Source organism: Salvia splendens, chromosome 3 (genome assembly GCF_004379255.2).
Source record: "Salvia splendens isolate huo1 chromosome 3, SspV2, whole genome shotgun sequence".
NCBI classification, from domain to species: domain Eukaryota; kingdom Viridiplantae; phylum Streptophyta; class Magnoliopsida; order Lamiales; family Lamiaceae; genus Salvia; species Salvia splendens.
The window spans coordinates 2,887,832-2,901,190 of record NC_056034.1 but is presented as its reverse complement, the minus strand read 5'-3'; the positions used below and the strand labels follow the sequence as shown (position 1 = coordinate 2,901,190).

General features: G+C 38.7%; 4 protein-coding genes across 6 annotated transcripts; 1 reads left to right on the top strand and 3 right to left on the bottom strand.

Moving 5' to 3' along the window:
* Positions 1-102: 102 nt before the first annotated feature.
* On the bottom strand, positions 103-944 carry LOC121797279 (ethylene-responsive transcription factor ERN1-like). Its single transcript, XM_042196038.1, has one exon. The coding sequence runs from the start codon at positions 942-944 to the stop codon at positions 234-236; it is 711 nt and encodes a 236-aa protein (XP_042051972.1). The 3' UTR covers positions 103-233.
* A 1,184-nt stretch (positions 945-2,128) lies between these two features.
* Positions 2,129-5,733, top strand: LOC121794363 (homogentisate solanesyltransferase, chloroplastic-like). Its single transcript, XM_042192492.1, has 10 exons — positions 2,129-2,392; positions 2,824-2,945; positions 3,029-3,175; positions 3,276-3,501; positions 3,991-4,064; positions 4,248-4,340; positions 4,483-4,600; positions 4,673-4,735; positions 5,146-5,178; positions 5,414-5,733. Exons 1-10 carry the CDS (start codon positions 2,225-2,227, stop codon positions 5,486-5,488), a joined length of 1,119 nt encoding a protein of 372 aa, XP_042048426.1. The 5' UTR covers positions 2,129-2,224; the 3' UTR covers positions 5,489-5,733.
* Positions 5,734-5,797: 64 nt separating this feature from the next.
* On the bottom strand, positions 5,798-8,395 carry LOC121794360 (IQ domain-containing protein IQM6-like). The gene is made up of 9 exons (XM_042192488.1): positions 8,188-8,395; positions 7,579-7,954; positions 7,392-7,506; positions 7,254-7,319; positions 7,084-7,172; positions 6,924-7,011; positions 6,619-6,858; positions 6,423-6,524; positions 5,798-6,348 (listed from the first exon to the last, which is right to left on the bottom strand). The coding sequence occupies exons 2-9, from the start codon at positions 7,908-7,910 to the stop codon at positions 5,806-5,808; spliced, it is 1,575 nt and encodes a 524-aa protein (XP_042048422.1). The 5' UTR covers positions 7,911-7,954; positions 8,188-8,395; the 3' UTR covers positions 5,798-5,805.
* An 808-nt stretch (positions 8,396-9,203) lies between these two features.
* LOC121794361 lies at positions 9,204-11,995 on the bottom strand. Of its 3 annotated transcripts, none has more exons than XM_042192490.1 (3): positions 11,865-11,995; positions 10,256-11,193; positions 9,204-9,859 (listed from the first exon to the last, which is right to left on the bottom strand). In XM_042192490.1, the coding sequence occupies exons 2-3, from the start codon at positions 11,177-11,179 to the stop codon at positions 9,398-9,400; spliced, it is 1,386 nt and encodes a 461-aa protein (XP_042048424.1). In that variant the 5' UTR covers positions 11,180-11,193; positions 11,865-11,995; the 3' UTR covers positions 9,204-9,397. The 3 variants fall into 3 exon arrangements, with proteins under 3 accessions (XP_042048424.1, XP_042048425.1, XP_042048423.1); XM_042192491.1 differs by having other exon boundaries at positions 10,256-11,181; positions 11,865-11,984; XM_042192489.1 differs by having other exon boundaries at positions 10,256-11,213; positions 11,865-11,973.
* Positions 11,996-13,359: the final 1,364 nt, after the last annotated feature.

The following is a 13,359-nucleotide window of genomic DNA, read 5'->3' as shown; positions in this document are numbered from 1 at the left end:
TCTTGAATGATGGTAATACTGCAAAATCGAATTACAATGTATTACATGGAATTGGTGTAAACTCATATATCTATATATTAGGTGGAGCAAATATAGTTCCAGCTCTCTGCCTTTTATCAGTAGAGCACAAAAGAAGTTAAAGAGGATCTCTGAAATTGCAATCGGCATCACGGATTGAATATTGTGGTTTGTTGATAGAGAAAAATAAGTTAAAGACTGAGGAAACAATGAGGTTAAGAAGGGAGATTTAGATTAGAGAGAGGAGGAAGATCCCAGAAAGCATCGGTTGGATCGTAGACAGTCTCCATATAGTCGTGAAGACCATTTATGGCATAAAGCGAAGCTGAAATCTGCCTCTCAACTTTGATGCGCTCGAATTCGAACAGCTCTGAATTCTCATCAGGCAGCTCCAACATCATCATCTCCTGAGCCTGAGGCAACAGAAACCCTCCACCAAAACCCCATCCTCCCCCCGCTGCATCATCGACTAATTGACCCAAATCAGGCTTATAGACATCATCGTCAAACAAGGGACTAGTGCTCGTCGATGATTCCACGTCTTGACTAGACGTTGGCTGAGGCTTTTTTGGTTTTGGATTTGCGCTATTGATTTTGTTGTTGTTGAGAAGCATGTTGATGCGGGATGCGAGAGGGGAGTTTGAGGAAACCTGAGTGACGAAATTGGTGCGAGTGTTGGAGCCGCGGAGGAGGCAGGCAGCCTCGTCGTAGGCACGAGCAGCTTCTTCAGCCCTCTCGAAGGTTCCCAGCCACATTCTTATCTTCTGCGTTGTGTCTTTGATCTCTGCCACCCATCTCCCCGAAGGCCTTTGTCTAACTCCGATGAATTTGTTGCTGTTTCTGCGGCTGCCTGCTTTCATTTTGGTGGTTTTGGTTGGGGAGAGCTTCACTTTCTCCTGCTGTTGCTGTTGGAACGTAATTTCCATTGGAATTGACAAGGTTTTAACACTTTGTTTATGCCATCATTTGTTTGTGTAGCACCTATTTATAGCTATTTTAATTAGTAGATGAAGGCGACATACGTTTTACTTGTAAAGCAACAACGTTAGGAGAGGAATGGTAATATAAAAGATGGTGTGCGGGCCGGGCCGGGCCAGGCCAGGTCAACAAAGAATTATTATTACAATTTCTTAGAGGGGTATTTGGTTATTTGTTGTTTGGCTGGGTATGTTTGTCTTCTAGTCCCGATGCACGAGAGCTTGCCACTTGGAGCAAAACTAGACGACTAATTACTATTCATAATTACAAACCAACAACAAAAATTACACTATACTAGTACTAATTTCTTAGTACTATGCTGCTGCGGCATGCTCAATTAATTTGATTTGAGTATGAAAAGCGGATGCTCTTATATGGTGACCGATATAAGCTGGAAGTGACAGAAATTGAAGTTTGGCGAAAAACAAAAAGGGGTCTTCTGCCTTTACTACATCCAACCAAAATATGGAAATACAATCAATTCATATAAGTCTACATCTTTTCTTCTCTTCATTAATTAGACACTGATTGTGGAAGATATGTTCTTGATTCTCATATTGATTTTAATTTTGATAAAAAGGGGTTGTAATAATTTATAATGGGAAATGAGCATCTAAGACTAAGGCTAAGCAAGATGCTAATTCTGGTTAGCTGCTGTCCCTTTCTATCCCAAAAAGAGCTCATTTGGCAGTATTTGACTTGTGTAACATAATATACTCCGCTATATGAGAAGGCGTGCTTATCATTATTGGTTTGGAAGAATATTTTACGTCATTGGCGGCTGCGACAGGGAGAAACAAGAAGGCTTTGAATTTTATTATTTTAATTTGCCAATTGAAAAACTATAGTTATAGAGGAAATAACTATATACAGCTTGAGAAAGGCGTGGTGTATACAACTCTCTGTTATATGGAGTACCCCAGTATTCAGCAAAATCGATAAGTGAGAAAATGATATTGTAAAATTTGCATTAATTTCCTTTTTAGTATACGGTTAGATATCAAAACCAAAATGGCAATTGCAAAAAATGAAATACATGTATTTTGTTTGTGTTGTTGGGAGATGGGTTTCCACAAAAGCCCAAACTACGTTTTTTTTCAGGAATTAAAAGTAGGGCTTCTTCCACTAGCCCAAGATCAATTGAGGTAGAAGGAAATGACGTCAGCGTCGTCACGACCACAAATCTCTTTTAGACAAAATTTTGGCAGAGCTGTCGTGACTGACGGAGATGGAGCTCTCAATTCCATGTTGCTCCGCTCTCAAGATTGCCCCCTTTTCCAATTCTGGCTGCAGACTCAAGCTTCCCGCTACCACCGCTGCCCCTTCCTACCTCCACTTCTCCAACGCCTCTCTTAAATTCCCCTCCGCCGCAATCCGCCGCCGCCATTTCATCTTGGTATGTTCCATTCGACTTTTTATTTCCTTTTCCCTTTTCTCATATTCAAAATTCCACCTTGAATGCCAATGCTTCTTCGATTTCTACTTTGTTGCCTGGTCAAAATGCATCAATGCTTACTTTGATTAACAAGCTTAGTCCTTAGACTGAAACTCGTATTAACACTTACTAAAACTTAACTTCATATAATGCTGAAGGCTCATCATTTTGATTTGTCAAAGGATTTGACAATTTCCAAGTCACTTAAAGATATTGTGTGTCATTTCAGAATGCCCTGGTAATTGCTGATTGAATTTTTAAGTTCAGACTATTAGCTATATATCCTCTGTGTGAGATTAAAAAGGGAAAATATATATGTAGATCATGTTAATTTAAATGGTCAAACTGAAAGTAGTTAGCGATGGAGTTCACATGAAAGTTTAATTTCTCAGGCCTGCTCTAAAGTTGATGCAGCGGGAACTGGTCCACAGCTGAATAAAGTCCTCCAATTCAGGGATGCATTTTGGAGATTTCTGAGACCCCATACGATACGTGGAACTACCTTAGGATCTTTGTGAGAAATTTATCGCCATTCTTTTCCCCCAGCGTCTTTAAACTTAAGGTTTAATCTGCTCTACTTGTGTCTTTCCTGTTCAGTTCTTTAGTAACCAGAGCTTTAATCGAGAACCCAAATCTGATAAGGTGGTCATTATTGCTTAAAGCATTATCCGGACTTCTAGCACTCATTTGCGGAAATGGTTACATAGTCGGCATAAATCAGATATATGATGTTGGTATTGACAAGTAAGGGTTGAAAACGAACTTTTACTTTTGTTTCAATGCTTGCATTTTTTAAACAGATATTGGTTTTCGTTTGCCTTAAACATTACACTCTCTTTTGCAGGGTGAACAAACCTTACTTGCCTATAGCTGCAGGAGATCTCTCAGAACAGTCTGCGTGGATTTTAGTGTTGTTTCTTGCTGCTGCCGGTGTTGCATTAGTTGGGCTCAACTTTGGTCCTTTCATTACTAAACTTTATTGTTTTGGCCTTTTCCTTGGAACCATCTATTCTGTGCCCCCACTTCGGATGAAGAGATTTCCTGTTGTAGCATTTCTTATAATAGCTACGGTATGATTTTACTCAATGCCTGCTACTTTTTTTTTAACTTACCTGGACTATAGCTTCTAGATTTATGATCAGAGTTCTTGTCAATGCTCTGTGTTAGCATCAAATTTGTCAACTAGCCATTTACATGGCTGGCAGAAGGTGTCGTTGACACAACAACCCAGAAAGAAGTTGGGGTGTAATTGGTTTTGAAACATACTATGTAACATAGAATAAGAGTTTTGAAATATATGATACTATCAGAAACATGAACTATACTCCCCCAGAGCACCAACAGGATGGAAATTTTGGTAAGAAGCACCCTTTGATTAGTGAAGCTGTACCTACGATTGAATCCTAATTCTGGTGTCTCCTTGTATGTGATTTCCTGCAAGGTCCAAGGGAACTTGTTGAGGGAACCAAATAGTTCAGCCGAACTAACATACATAAATTCGATAGTCGGTTTTACCTTAGTATTTCATAGACATTAATGTGCATAGAACTGTTTTGCAGGTTCGAGGATTCCTCCTCAACTACGGTGTCTACTATGCCACAAGAGCTGCCCTTGGTCTGACATTTGAATGGAGGTAAATTGTTGAACAATTTCTTACTCACTTTCATCTGCACATAGATCACAAGTGACAGTAGGTAAAAAAACTGAAATCCTCAATACATTTTAAAATAGATTTTTATGCCAATTCCCAATTATGCTTCTCTGCTTGCTTTCCTGATTGAAGTTTCAATGTTTCATGACGAATTTCCATCTGCAGCTATCCAGTTGCCTTCATCACCTCATTTGTAACATTATTTGCTCTTGTTATTGCAATAACTAAAGATCTTCCAGACGTTGAAGGTGATCGCAAGTAAGTCCTAAACCAACTTTTTGTTGGTGGTAATAAACTAATGGTTTTTCCTACTCTTGCTTTAAATTTCCAGATTAAGTCCTTTCTGATATAAGAGGCTTGTCCGATGACTAAAATCTCACATTTCAGTATTAATTGATAGATTTCAGATTGATACTTTGGCAACAAAGCTTGGCGTGAGAAATATTGCATTGCTTGGATCTGGGCTCCTGTTGATAAATTACATTGGTTCTGTAGCAGCAGCAGTTTACTTGCCTCAGGTAGGTTCACAGCTATCATATACTCTATGTGAAATGATTCAAATTGTAACACTCGATGATAACATACTGCAGGCCTTTAAGAGAAGCTTGATGATACCTACACATGCTACGTTGGCCTTATGTTTACTTTTCCAGGTATTTTTTTTATTATTGTGTATGCCTTTATGCACGATCCCTGAATTAGTCTGCTCTTTAGATCAGCTCATTTTATGATTTTTGTTACTCTAGCTTGACATATTCCTCTTCAAGATAAAAAAAACTACTATGGCAAATCTGAACATATATCGCCCCCTGGTTAACAAATTGCTTATGGAGCTTCAGTTCCAGCTGCAAATAGAAAAGTTCCTACACTACTATGCAAGCTGCAACTCCAGTATGGAGCTGTTAATACCTTTTCAAATAATTAATCTTCTCCACTCTAGAGGCGCGACTAATTATAATTTCAGCTAGTTCTTCTGCAACATTGCAAGGCATAAATTCCAAAATCTTGAGATGATTAAGTGTAAGTCATTATTTTAATTATTTGAAATTGTTGTGTATTGCAGGCTTGGGTACTGGAAAGGGCAAACTATACAAAGGTAATTCTAACTAATGTGTTATTTTCTGTTTATATACTGTTTTGAATCGCATGATTTAAGCAAACCAAGGTTAGTTTTCCATCCACATGGGAGTTTCTGAAAAAACTTGAGCAATAATTTATATGTCTCGACTCTTGATTAAGTTAATAAGAGAAATGTAGCATCTTTTAAGCAGCATGAACTCTACATATTTTACCAATTATGTCAAGTTAATTCAAATAGTTGAATCTTGCAGGAAGCGATCTCTAATTTTTACCGGTTCATATGGAATCTGTTTTATGCGGAGTATGCTTTATTTCCTTTTATCTAGCCAGAGAAGTTGCAATTCTATGAGACAGAGAAGAACATCCATCCGGTGGGAATATGCAATGTTGTTTGTAGAAGAGAGGAAGCTGTTTCGTTTGCAGCATTATGTATGTATGTTGTTCGGCCACACCATGCACTGATGCACCTTTTTAACTGTATATAAGTTGAGATTTGATTGGTAAAAAACAGGTGACAAATATATGTACATTGTTCTCATCTATTTAATATACATAAAACATGAATCAAAAATCTTGATTTCACTACTGTTAAACCGGTTTACACTTATAATGAGATGTTGGCGAAGTAGAATAGGTTAAAGCTTTAGGTTGGTGGAGTGGTTATGCGAGGGAGAGTGTGTCTGGGAGGGGGAGAGAAGCAGACCTCCTGGAGCGCACGCAGCTGCAGCTCCACCGGATAATCCCTCACGCATCCTATCCGAGGACCCGCTCCCGTTGTCCATTTGCAGCACAGGCTCTGTGCCAGTTCATATGATCTTATCCCTTTATGTGAGTTTATTCTCTTCATTATCTTCTCTTCTGAGACCGCCTTCTCTTCCTCTTTTTCCTCCTCGAACAGATTCTCCTTTGAGATCAGGAACTCCGTATCTGAGTCTGAGTCTGACTCTGACTCTGATAGAGAGTCATCTGCTGTCTCGTATCCATCCGTCGGGCTCTCCACATATCTTGGAGAGAAGAATTCCTCTGTCCTTGCCGGAATATTAAGCAGACTGATTTTGGACTGTAGTCTCCGGGACCACTTTGATATATGCATATTCTCGGCATCCTGCTTCCCCACCTCTGCAGGTACCGATTTGATTCTACGAAGCGGAATACCAGCTGCTTCCTCTTCATTATCTGGAGCTTTCTGCACCAAAAAACTAATCAATTTGCTTACAAACATAACAGCTGATGTTCCCATATACATATATGTAATCTGACCTGCACACCACTGAGATCAACATTGTGTACTAAAAGAAATGTCATTAGTGCCTCAAAATTTTCTGCTGTTGGGAGATAGTGTCCACTGTAAGGCCAAACCGCCTATGTATCAGGCTCAGTAAGTCAGTATTAACACCAAGGGACAATTTGGCAGCGAAGATAAATAAATAAAACGTGATAAGAACACACATTTTACCTTGAGGATACCATTTTGTACAACCAAACGTCCAGCTGATAGTGTAGCTCCACCAGCCAAGAAACTGGAATGTTGAAACCCGCCTTTTCTCTTCTTCCCCACGTATAGCACCTTCAACGCGCTTAGAACAAAGATCCATTTCACATCTTCCCCTGCTTCCTTGGTGTCTAGAAGCTTCCCGCTCTCCTTGTACACAAACTTCCCATCTGATATCATCACTTCGTACGCGCTTCTCTCTGCCTGCAACCACCAAGGATCACTCAAGCTTCCATTACATATTTGTACGAATCTCTTAGAGATCTTACCGGCCCAAGATACTTTATGCATTGCTGTTGAAGTTTCGATCTAGGGCATCTCTCTAGATTCACATTCCAACCTTCTCCAACATCTAGCCTGCAAATCAAACTTCAATCATCACATTCTTAAACCATTGAGATTTAAGAGGCATGCAAATCTTTGCCTTACCAGTAAAAGAAGGGCTGCCTGCTCTCACATTGGAGCCAACGAATGTAATAGAATTGCAGGTTGTGACCATATCGATGTCTAGGGTCAATCTACGTACGAGAGTGGAGATGAGTATTGTTAGAGGTAAATCCATTAGTAAATCGAGGAGAAAGAAAAATTTGCAAACTTACAGCCTCGAGCCAATGCTGCAAGGCAAGTTTACGCGCCTTCTCATCCTTTGACAGACCTTTCCCTACCTAATGAAGAAGTTGAACTTAAAAATCCAATAACCAATGGCAGTAAGGAATCATTCCTATGCTCTAACACACCTTTGCAGCTCTGGTCGTTGCTCTAGACCAACGCTGAACAGCGGTTTCTGGTTTCTCAATATCAAAGAAGGACACAGAAGTACGTTTGAGCTCAGCAAAATCTAACAGCTTCCACCTGGACAAGACCGAAGAATAATACTCAGAACAGAACAGAACAAACACATAATCATTATCAGCAGATTGGTACCATCTCTGCTCGGCTATGACTGCACAGTCAGCAAGCTGCCTTCGAGTCCTAAAACTTTTGTACGTCTTCTGCAACCTTAAGGCTGCTTCATGTCTAAGATCATCAGATTTGGGCAGAGCTTGAGGCATCATATGCTCCTCTGGAGAGACTACAGGGTCCAAGTCCCTTCCTCCAATGCTAAGAGACCCCTCAAGGATCACCTTTCCACAATCAATGGTCTCAAATTCAATAGCTTTTGCATCCAGGATAACCTTGCCGCTAAATAAGACACACTCTAACTGAGCATCCAAATCATCAAAATCGGCAAATTGGCATGAAAAAGTCACTCCCATTCCTCTCAGAACCAACGGGATATATATATGTATCGTAGAGCAGACTGCACAGAATATGATCACCATCTTAGACAATCGGCTACCAATTTTTATTGGTGAGAATGAATTAAGGCGCATTGAATAAATAATATGTGAAGCGATATACAACATGGACAATACAATAAAGAAGGAAATGCATGATCATGGATTCCATAACCCCAAAACAATGTGCTCTTTAAACAGAGAAAACGGAAAACGAATATTAACAAAAAAAGATGGGATTTTTTTGATATAATACCTCCGATTAATGCAAGAATCTTGAACAGAAACGTAATGTGATTGATACAGATAAATGATGTACGGATTCAATGAGATAGAAGCTGAAAACCAAACGGAGAGAGGACCTCCTGATAATGTATTTGTAGTAATAATGTTAATCTGACAGTTTCTTAAAATAGTGAAACAGAAACATAGATTTTCCTCTGCTTGTGTGTCTCTCTCTCAAATTGTACCTCAACTGGCAATGAAAACAATCTATATATAGTATAGGTGAAATGAGGAGGGTGGAACCTAGAGATCTTTTTCCAAATTCAAAACACATGTGCATGTGGTATAGCACACATGAGGAAGCATCGTCAATTCTTCAAAATCTCCACGATCCATGTGCATATACTCTTTGCAAACACAAACTACTTTTTCTTTTTCTTATAAAAACTGGGAATCATCTTTATCGCAACACTTATTGATAATTACTCCAAAACATATGTACAGAATCTTAAATTAGCTTATAACTCCATTTTGTTTTTTACAGAAATAACAGCTTTCAGTGGGGGGAAGTTTCAGTGCAGCACTTGCTTGAAGTTGGTGGGGAAAGTTTCAGTACAATTTCAAGAATCAAACCACTAGTTTCTTTTTCTCACTACAAAACCAAATTAACAGCCACATATATCTGACTACTAGTTTCAATTCCTTTCCATCCTCTTTATTTGCATAGATTCCCACCACAGAAAATAGCAAAGCAAACTACAAATGCCAATCCAATCAAAAGCTTTTTACTCAGATCATTTGCAACTTTCATTCCCATACCTTTTTATATCTGAATATCTATGTTTGCATGCAGTACACAGAAAAACTAGATGTTGATACAACAATCCAATTATTAAATAAACTTCACTGCATAGTCTGCACTCAAATTATATTTCACGGGAAAGCCATTGGTTTGTATGCCAATATAGACTCTGTATCGGCAAACAAACCAATGGCTTGTAGGATACTTATATTTTCAGCTGATGAATTTTATAGATGGCAAAGGAATGAACGAAACGAGTTTATATAAATATGATCAAGAGGTGGGAAAAAATGGAACAGTGACAAAACTGAACTCATCTGCAACTCTTCTGTGTGTCCTGATGCCTTAACTTATACGATCTCAATTAATGTTGTGTGTATTTTATCTATATATTACATCTACTTCCCCACGAGGTGAGTCATTGTTGACAATGGTTGATTCATTCATTTGGGGATAAGTCATGTTGGATGGCTGGTGTGGAAGCCACTTCTTTAATGGGATTGGCCACTTCTTTGGATGAATGGTCGCTCTGAGATGATGAATCTTTATTCATATCTGGCACAGAATCTGATGCTATCACCTGATCCTCGTTTCTCTGTGAGGCATCACCAAATGATTCCATTAATTCTTTCTTTCCATGATCACTGCCTTCCGAGTGTGAGTTAGCAGTTGCTTCCTTTACAGCAGGAACCTCATCAAACTTCACTGGTTTAGCGGCCACGTTCATCTTAGCCTCTGTATCTATCTTCTCCTCCTGTAGATCAATCAAATCTTTAACCTCTTCATCACTTCCTTTAATTGTCTTTACCTTTATAGGCCCAAGCTTTGCTTCAAGATCCTTGACCACATGCGTCAAAGATCTAGCATCACGAGCTGATGCTAATCGTCCAGGAGATGCTAACTGTTCATGAGAATAAAAACAGGTTAGAAAGAAATCAATACTCGTTTTTGCTTGAACTATTTTGTTTTCTCAAGTATAACAAAACACATCTACTTTTGAAAATCTTAGGAAGATATTACGACCATATAATTTTCTTGAGTAGCCAAAGAGGTTGCAGACATCCAAAGCAACTACCAAAACATGCTAAATTTATAGTATTCAGTATTACATAGTATGTTTATAGTATTTCAACTAGACTGATATGTTTATTCCATTCAGCATCAGTTTACTAAAACTTATTAAAGGGCCCATTAGCTTTTACAAAACACACTAGACCCTCTTCACATCTCCAATTTTTTTGTAAGTTGCATATAGCAGTTATACACTAGCAGATGCCAACCAGTTTTTATAGCTTACCTTTTCCAGTTCTTGTACCCTTTGCTTCAGAGCTTCTGGTGATGCTTCCTTGTGAGAAACCTGGAGGATATAGAGCAAGTGGGTGGGGAGATTATCAGACCTGTGCTGCTCGATTGTGCGTTGAGGAACAGTGGATTGACACCCTACTGAGTGAAAAGGGCATTTGACAAGCTTCATTGGACATGTAGTGATGCAATGTCTGTCCATCTCACGTCTCATTATGATATCTGGGCACTTCTGCTCGCATGGAAGCATTTTAAAAGGACAGGTAGAATCATGATGGTCCATCTGAGCCGCACTAAAGGAAGAATCACACCCCTCATTTCCACAGGACAATGTCCTAAAATCGCAGTTCAACTTGTGCTTTTCTAAATCTTCCGGAGAATTGAAGTTCATGTTGCAATGATATGTATTTCTGAAATCAAGATTTTTCAAGAGCGTTTGTGCAACTGTGCTCCTCCGGTTTAGCAACCAAAAACCATTTATCTCCATCTCCTGCACAAGATCGTCTATCCAGTCTTCTCTTTTCTCACTAAGTAGCCATCCTGAAACTCGACTGAAGAAATTTCTTTTTGAATGGACAAAATCATCAACAAAATCAGATATAATATCATAAGGGTCTGCAGATACTGCCACATCCCCACCACCTTCTAGGACAACTGACTCAGCTACAAAATTTTCACTTCTTTGGATAAGGTAATCAATCATTTCCTTTCTGATGTCAACAGCCACAGTAGCAAGGGTCTTAAAGAGACCACCAGTAGTGTTGTCAATGCATGCCGAAGCCAAACCAGGAAGAAATGATTGAGCTATTTTATCAACTACGTCAGCATCACAAAAATCACAATGAAGCAAAGGCCCACCCTCCTTTTCTTCTTCGAGTTTCTCGGGTTTAAGCACGATACCTTTAGTAGGTGGATCCATGTCTAAGAAGACAACTGTAAAATCAAATCAGATACTGCCAATGCAAAATCAATAAATTAATCCTCCAGCTACTGAAAAATGCAGCACTAGATCGCTATTCCTTCTCCTCAATAAATTAATCCTAGCCAAACATGATCTCTTATTTGTAACAAAAAATAGTTTTTTCAAGCGAATCAACCTTTTGTGCTATCTTCCTATCACTATAAAGAAGAGTAAACATTAGATGGTTTAAGATACGATGTAATGGATGTCAAACATACAACAAATGATACGAATTATCATATAGACTTGCATTCTTTCAAATCACAAAAATAAAAATAAAACCAAAAAAACGTTGACTAGATTGTAAATCACAAATAAACCTAGCTAGATCAGAGTGATGAACCAACGCCCAACATAATTTGTACACCGTTACAATAAAGAAAATAACAAAAGAAAATCAAACTGCATTTGCATATATCCATCTAATCGCATCAATCTCTCCTTAGTCAATTCTATCAAAGAAAAACAGAGAACAAAATAGCAGGAAGATCCGACGAAGAAAAGGCCAATTTTTATCGAATTACGGAGAAATGAAATCATTAAACCGGTAATGCATTTGACGATCTCAGAGTGACGGCACAAAATTAAAAAAAGCGGAAAGCATTTTAAAACGTCACAGAATTTTGAGCAGAAATTGTTTCACCTGAGATAAAAATAAATTTCTGGCTCGTATGCGTCTTCTCTCGGAGCTGATGGATTGCTGTTGCTTCTAACCGTCTGTGTTCGTCAACGGTTGATTTGTAGGCTCGTACTATTTATATGGAGTACAATGTGTGTTTGTTTTATTACAATTGATTTCATGCTACCCGGCGTTTATTTTCCTAATCGTTAATCTCATCCAGCAATAAAAAACAGTTGATGCACTATGATTAATGAAATAAATTCATTTTTGCATATGTATTAAAATAATCAATTGAAATATTTTTAAGGAAATAGAGATGTACTACTATAATGAAGTTAAGGTCAATACACAATACTAAATAAGATCATAAAGATGATTTATCAATTAGCAATTGGCAACTCGATTTCTTATTAAGGTTCATAGGAAACACCCCTACTACATAACACAATAAATTACTACTACTAATTTGCTTCATTAAAAAAATCATTAAAGCACCAAGTAAAAAAATTGAAAATTACAAGTCCTACAAAATTTAAAAAATTTAAACTGCATCCTGTCGACTTTCTTCGACTTTAGGTCGACATGGAGTTCATTAATCATGAGTTATATATCCCAGGGCCAATTGGGAATCGACGACGTATGTGTCTCGATCAACCCGTCCAATTGTCGGAACTTGAGAGTTTGTTTAAATGCTCTTATTGCAAAAGCAACCCTATATAGAGTCGAGGCGGGTCCAGGTGGGGGCGGTTCAGTGCTCGGACCCACCAAACCCCTCCCATTCGTCGTTCTAGCCCCCATGGAACGACTTTGGGTGCTGGGAGACGGGCGTAGTTGGCGGGTATTGTATCCATTCGTTTTCAGTAGGGCTGGCAAATCGTGCGGATTGGGTCGTTATCGGGTCAACCTGATAATGACCCAACCCAATAAGGCCTAACCTGAACCCGACCTGTTAAGGAAACTGTAAATCCGAACACGAACCCGACCTGCTACCTTCAAATCCGAACACGACCCGCACCCGACACGAACCCGTTATCGACACGATATAATATGGGTTGACACGACACGATAACAACCCGAACCTGATATTACACGATTAAAACCTAATATTACACGATTAAACCTTAATTTTTAACCTAATTTACACAATTAAAATTCGTTTTATACTATTTAAACCTAATTTATAAGAAATTAAAAAATTAAAGTAATATATATATTTTTAAATAATAATAAAAATAATAATATTATTTCTTAATGGGTTACCCGTATCCGACCCGCATCCGACCCGAACCCAACCTGAAATTATCGGGTTCTTAATGGGTCAACCCGATAAGGACACGGATCCAATAAGACTTGACCCCAACCCAATAATTTCGTGCGGATTCGTGTCAGATTATCGTGTCGTGTCGAAAATTGCCAGCCCTAGTTTTCAGGTCGATGGTTGCACCTCTTTCGCTCATGGAGTGCTTGCATCGACTGAGACTTTGGTTCTTCTACGCGCCAAATTCAGCATCTGGCT

What these genes read in the sequence shown, in the direction of transcription:
- LOC121797279 (XM_042196038.1), bottom strand. Translation starts at nt 944, where the DNA reads ATGGAAATTACGTTCCAACAGCAACAGCAGGAGAAAGTGAAGCTCTCC.
- LOC121794360 (XM_042192488.1), bottom strand. Translation starts at nt 7,910, where the DNA reads ATGGGAGTGACTTTTTCATGCCAATTTGCCGATTTTGATGATTTGGAT. An exon ending in TACAAAATGGTATCCTCAAG is followed by an intron (nt 6,525 to 6,618) that starts GTAAAATGTGTG and finishes CCTGATACATAG; the next exon opens with GCGGTTTGGCCTTACAGTGG. An exon ending in TTGATCTCAGTGGTGTGCAG is followed by an intron (nt 6,349 to 6,422) that starts GTCAGATTACAT and finishes TTTTTGGTGCAG; the next exon opens with AAAGCTCCAGATAATGAAGA.
- LOC121794361 (XM_042192490.1), bottom strand. Translation starts at nt 11,179, where the DNA reads ATGGATCCACCTACTAAAGGTATCGTGCTTAAACCCGAGAAACTCGAA. An exon ending in GGGTACAAGAACTGGAAAAG is followed by an intron (nt 9,860 to 10,255) that starts GTAAGCTATAAA and finishes TCTCATGAACAG; the next exon opens with TTAGCATCTCCTGGACGATT.
- LOC121794363 (XM_042192492.1), top strand. Translation starts at nt 2,225, where the DNA reads ATGGAGCTCTCAATTCCATGTTGCTCCGCTCTCAAGATTGCCCCCTTT. An exon ending in TATGATGTTGGTATTGACAA is followed by an intron (nt 3,176 to 3,275) that starts GTAAGGGTTGAA and finishes TCTCTTTTGCAG; the next exon opens with GGTGAACAAACCTTACTTGC. An exon ending in AAAGGGCAAACTATACAAAG is followed by an intron (nt 5,179 to 5,413) that starts GTAATTCTAACT and finishes TGAATCTTGCAG; the next exon opens with GAAGCGATCTCTAATTTTTA.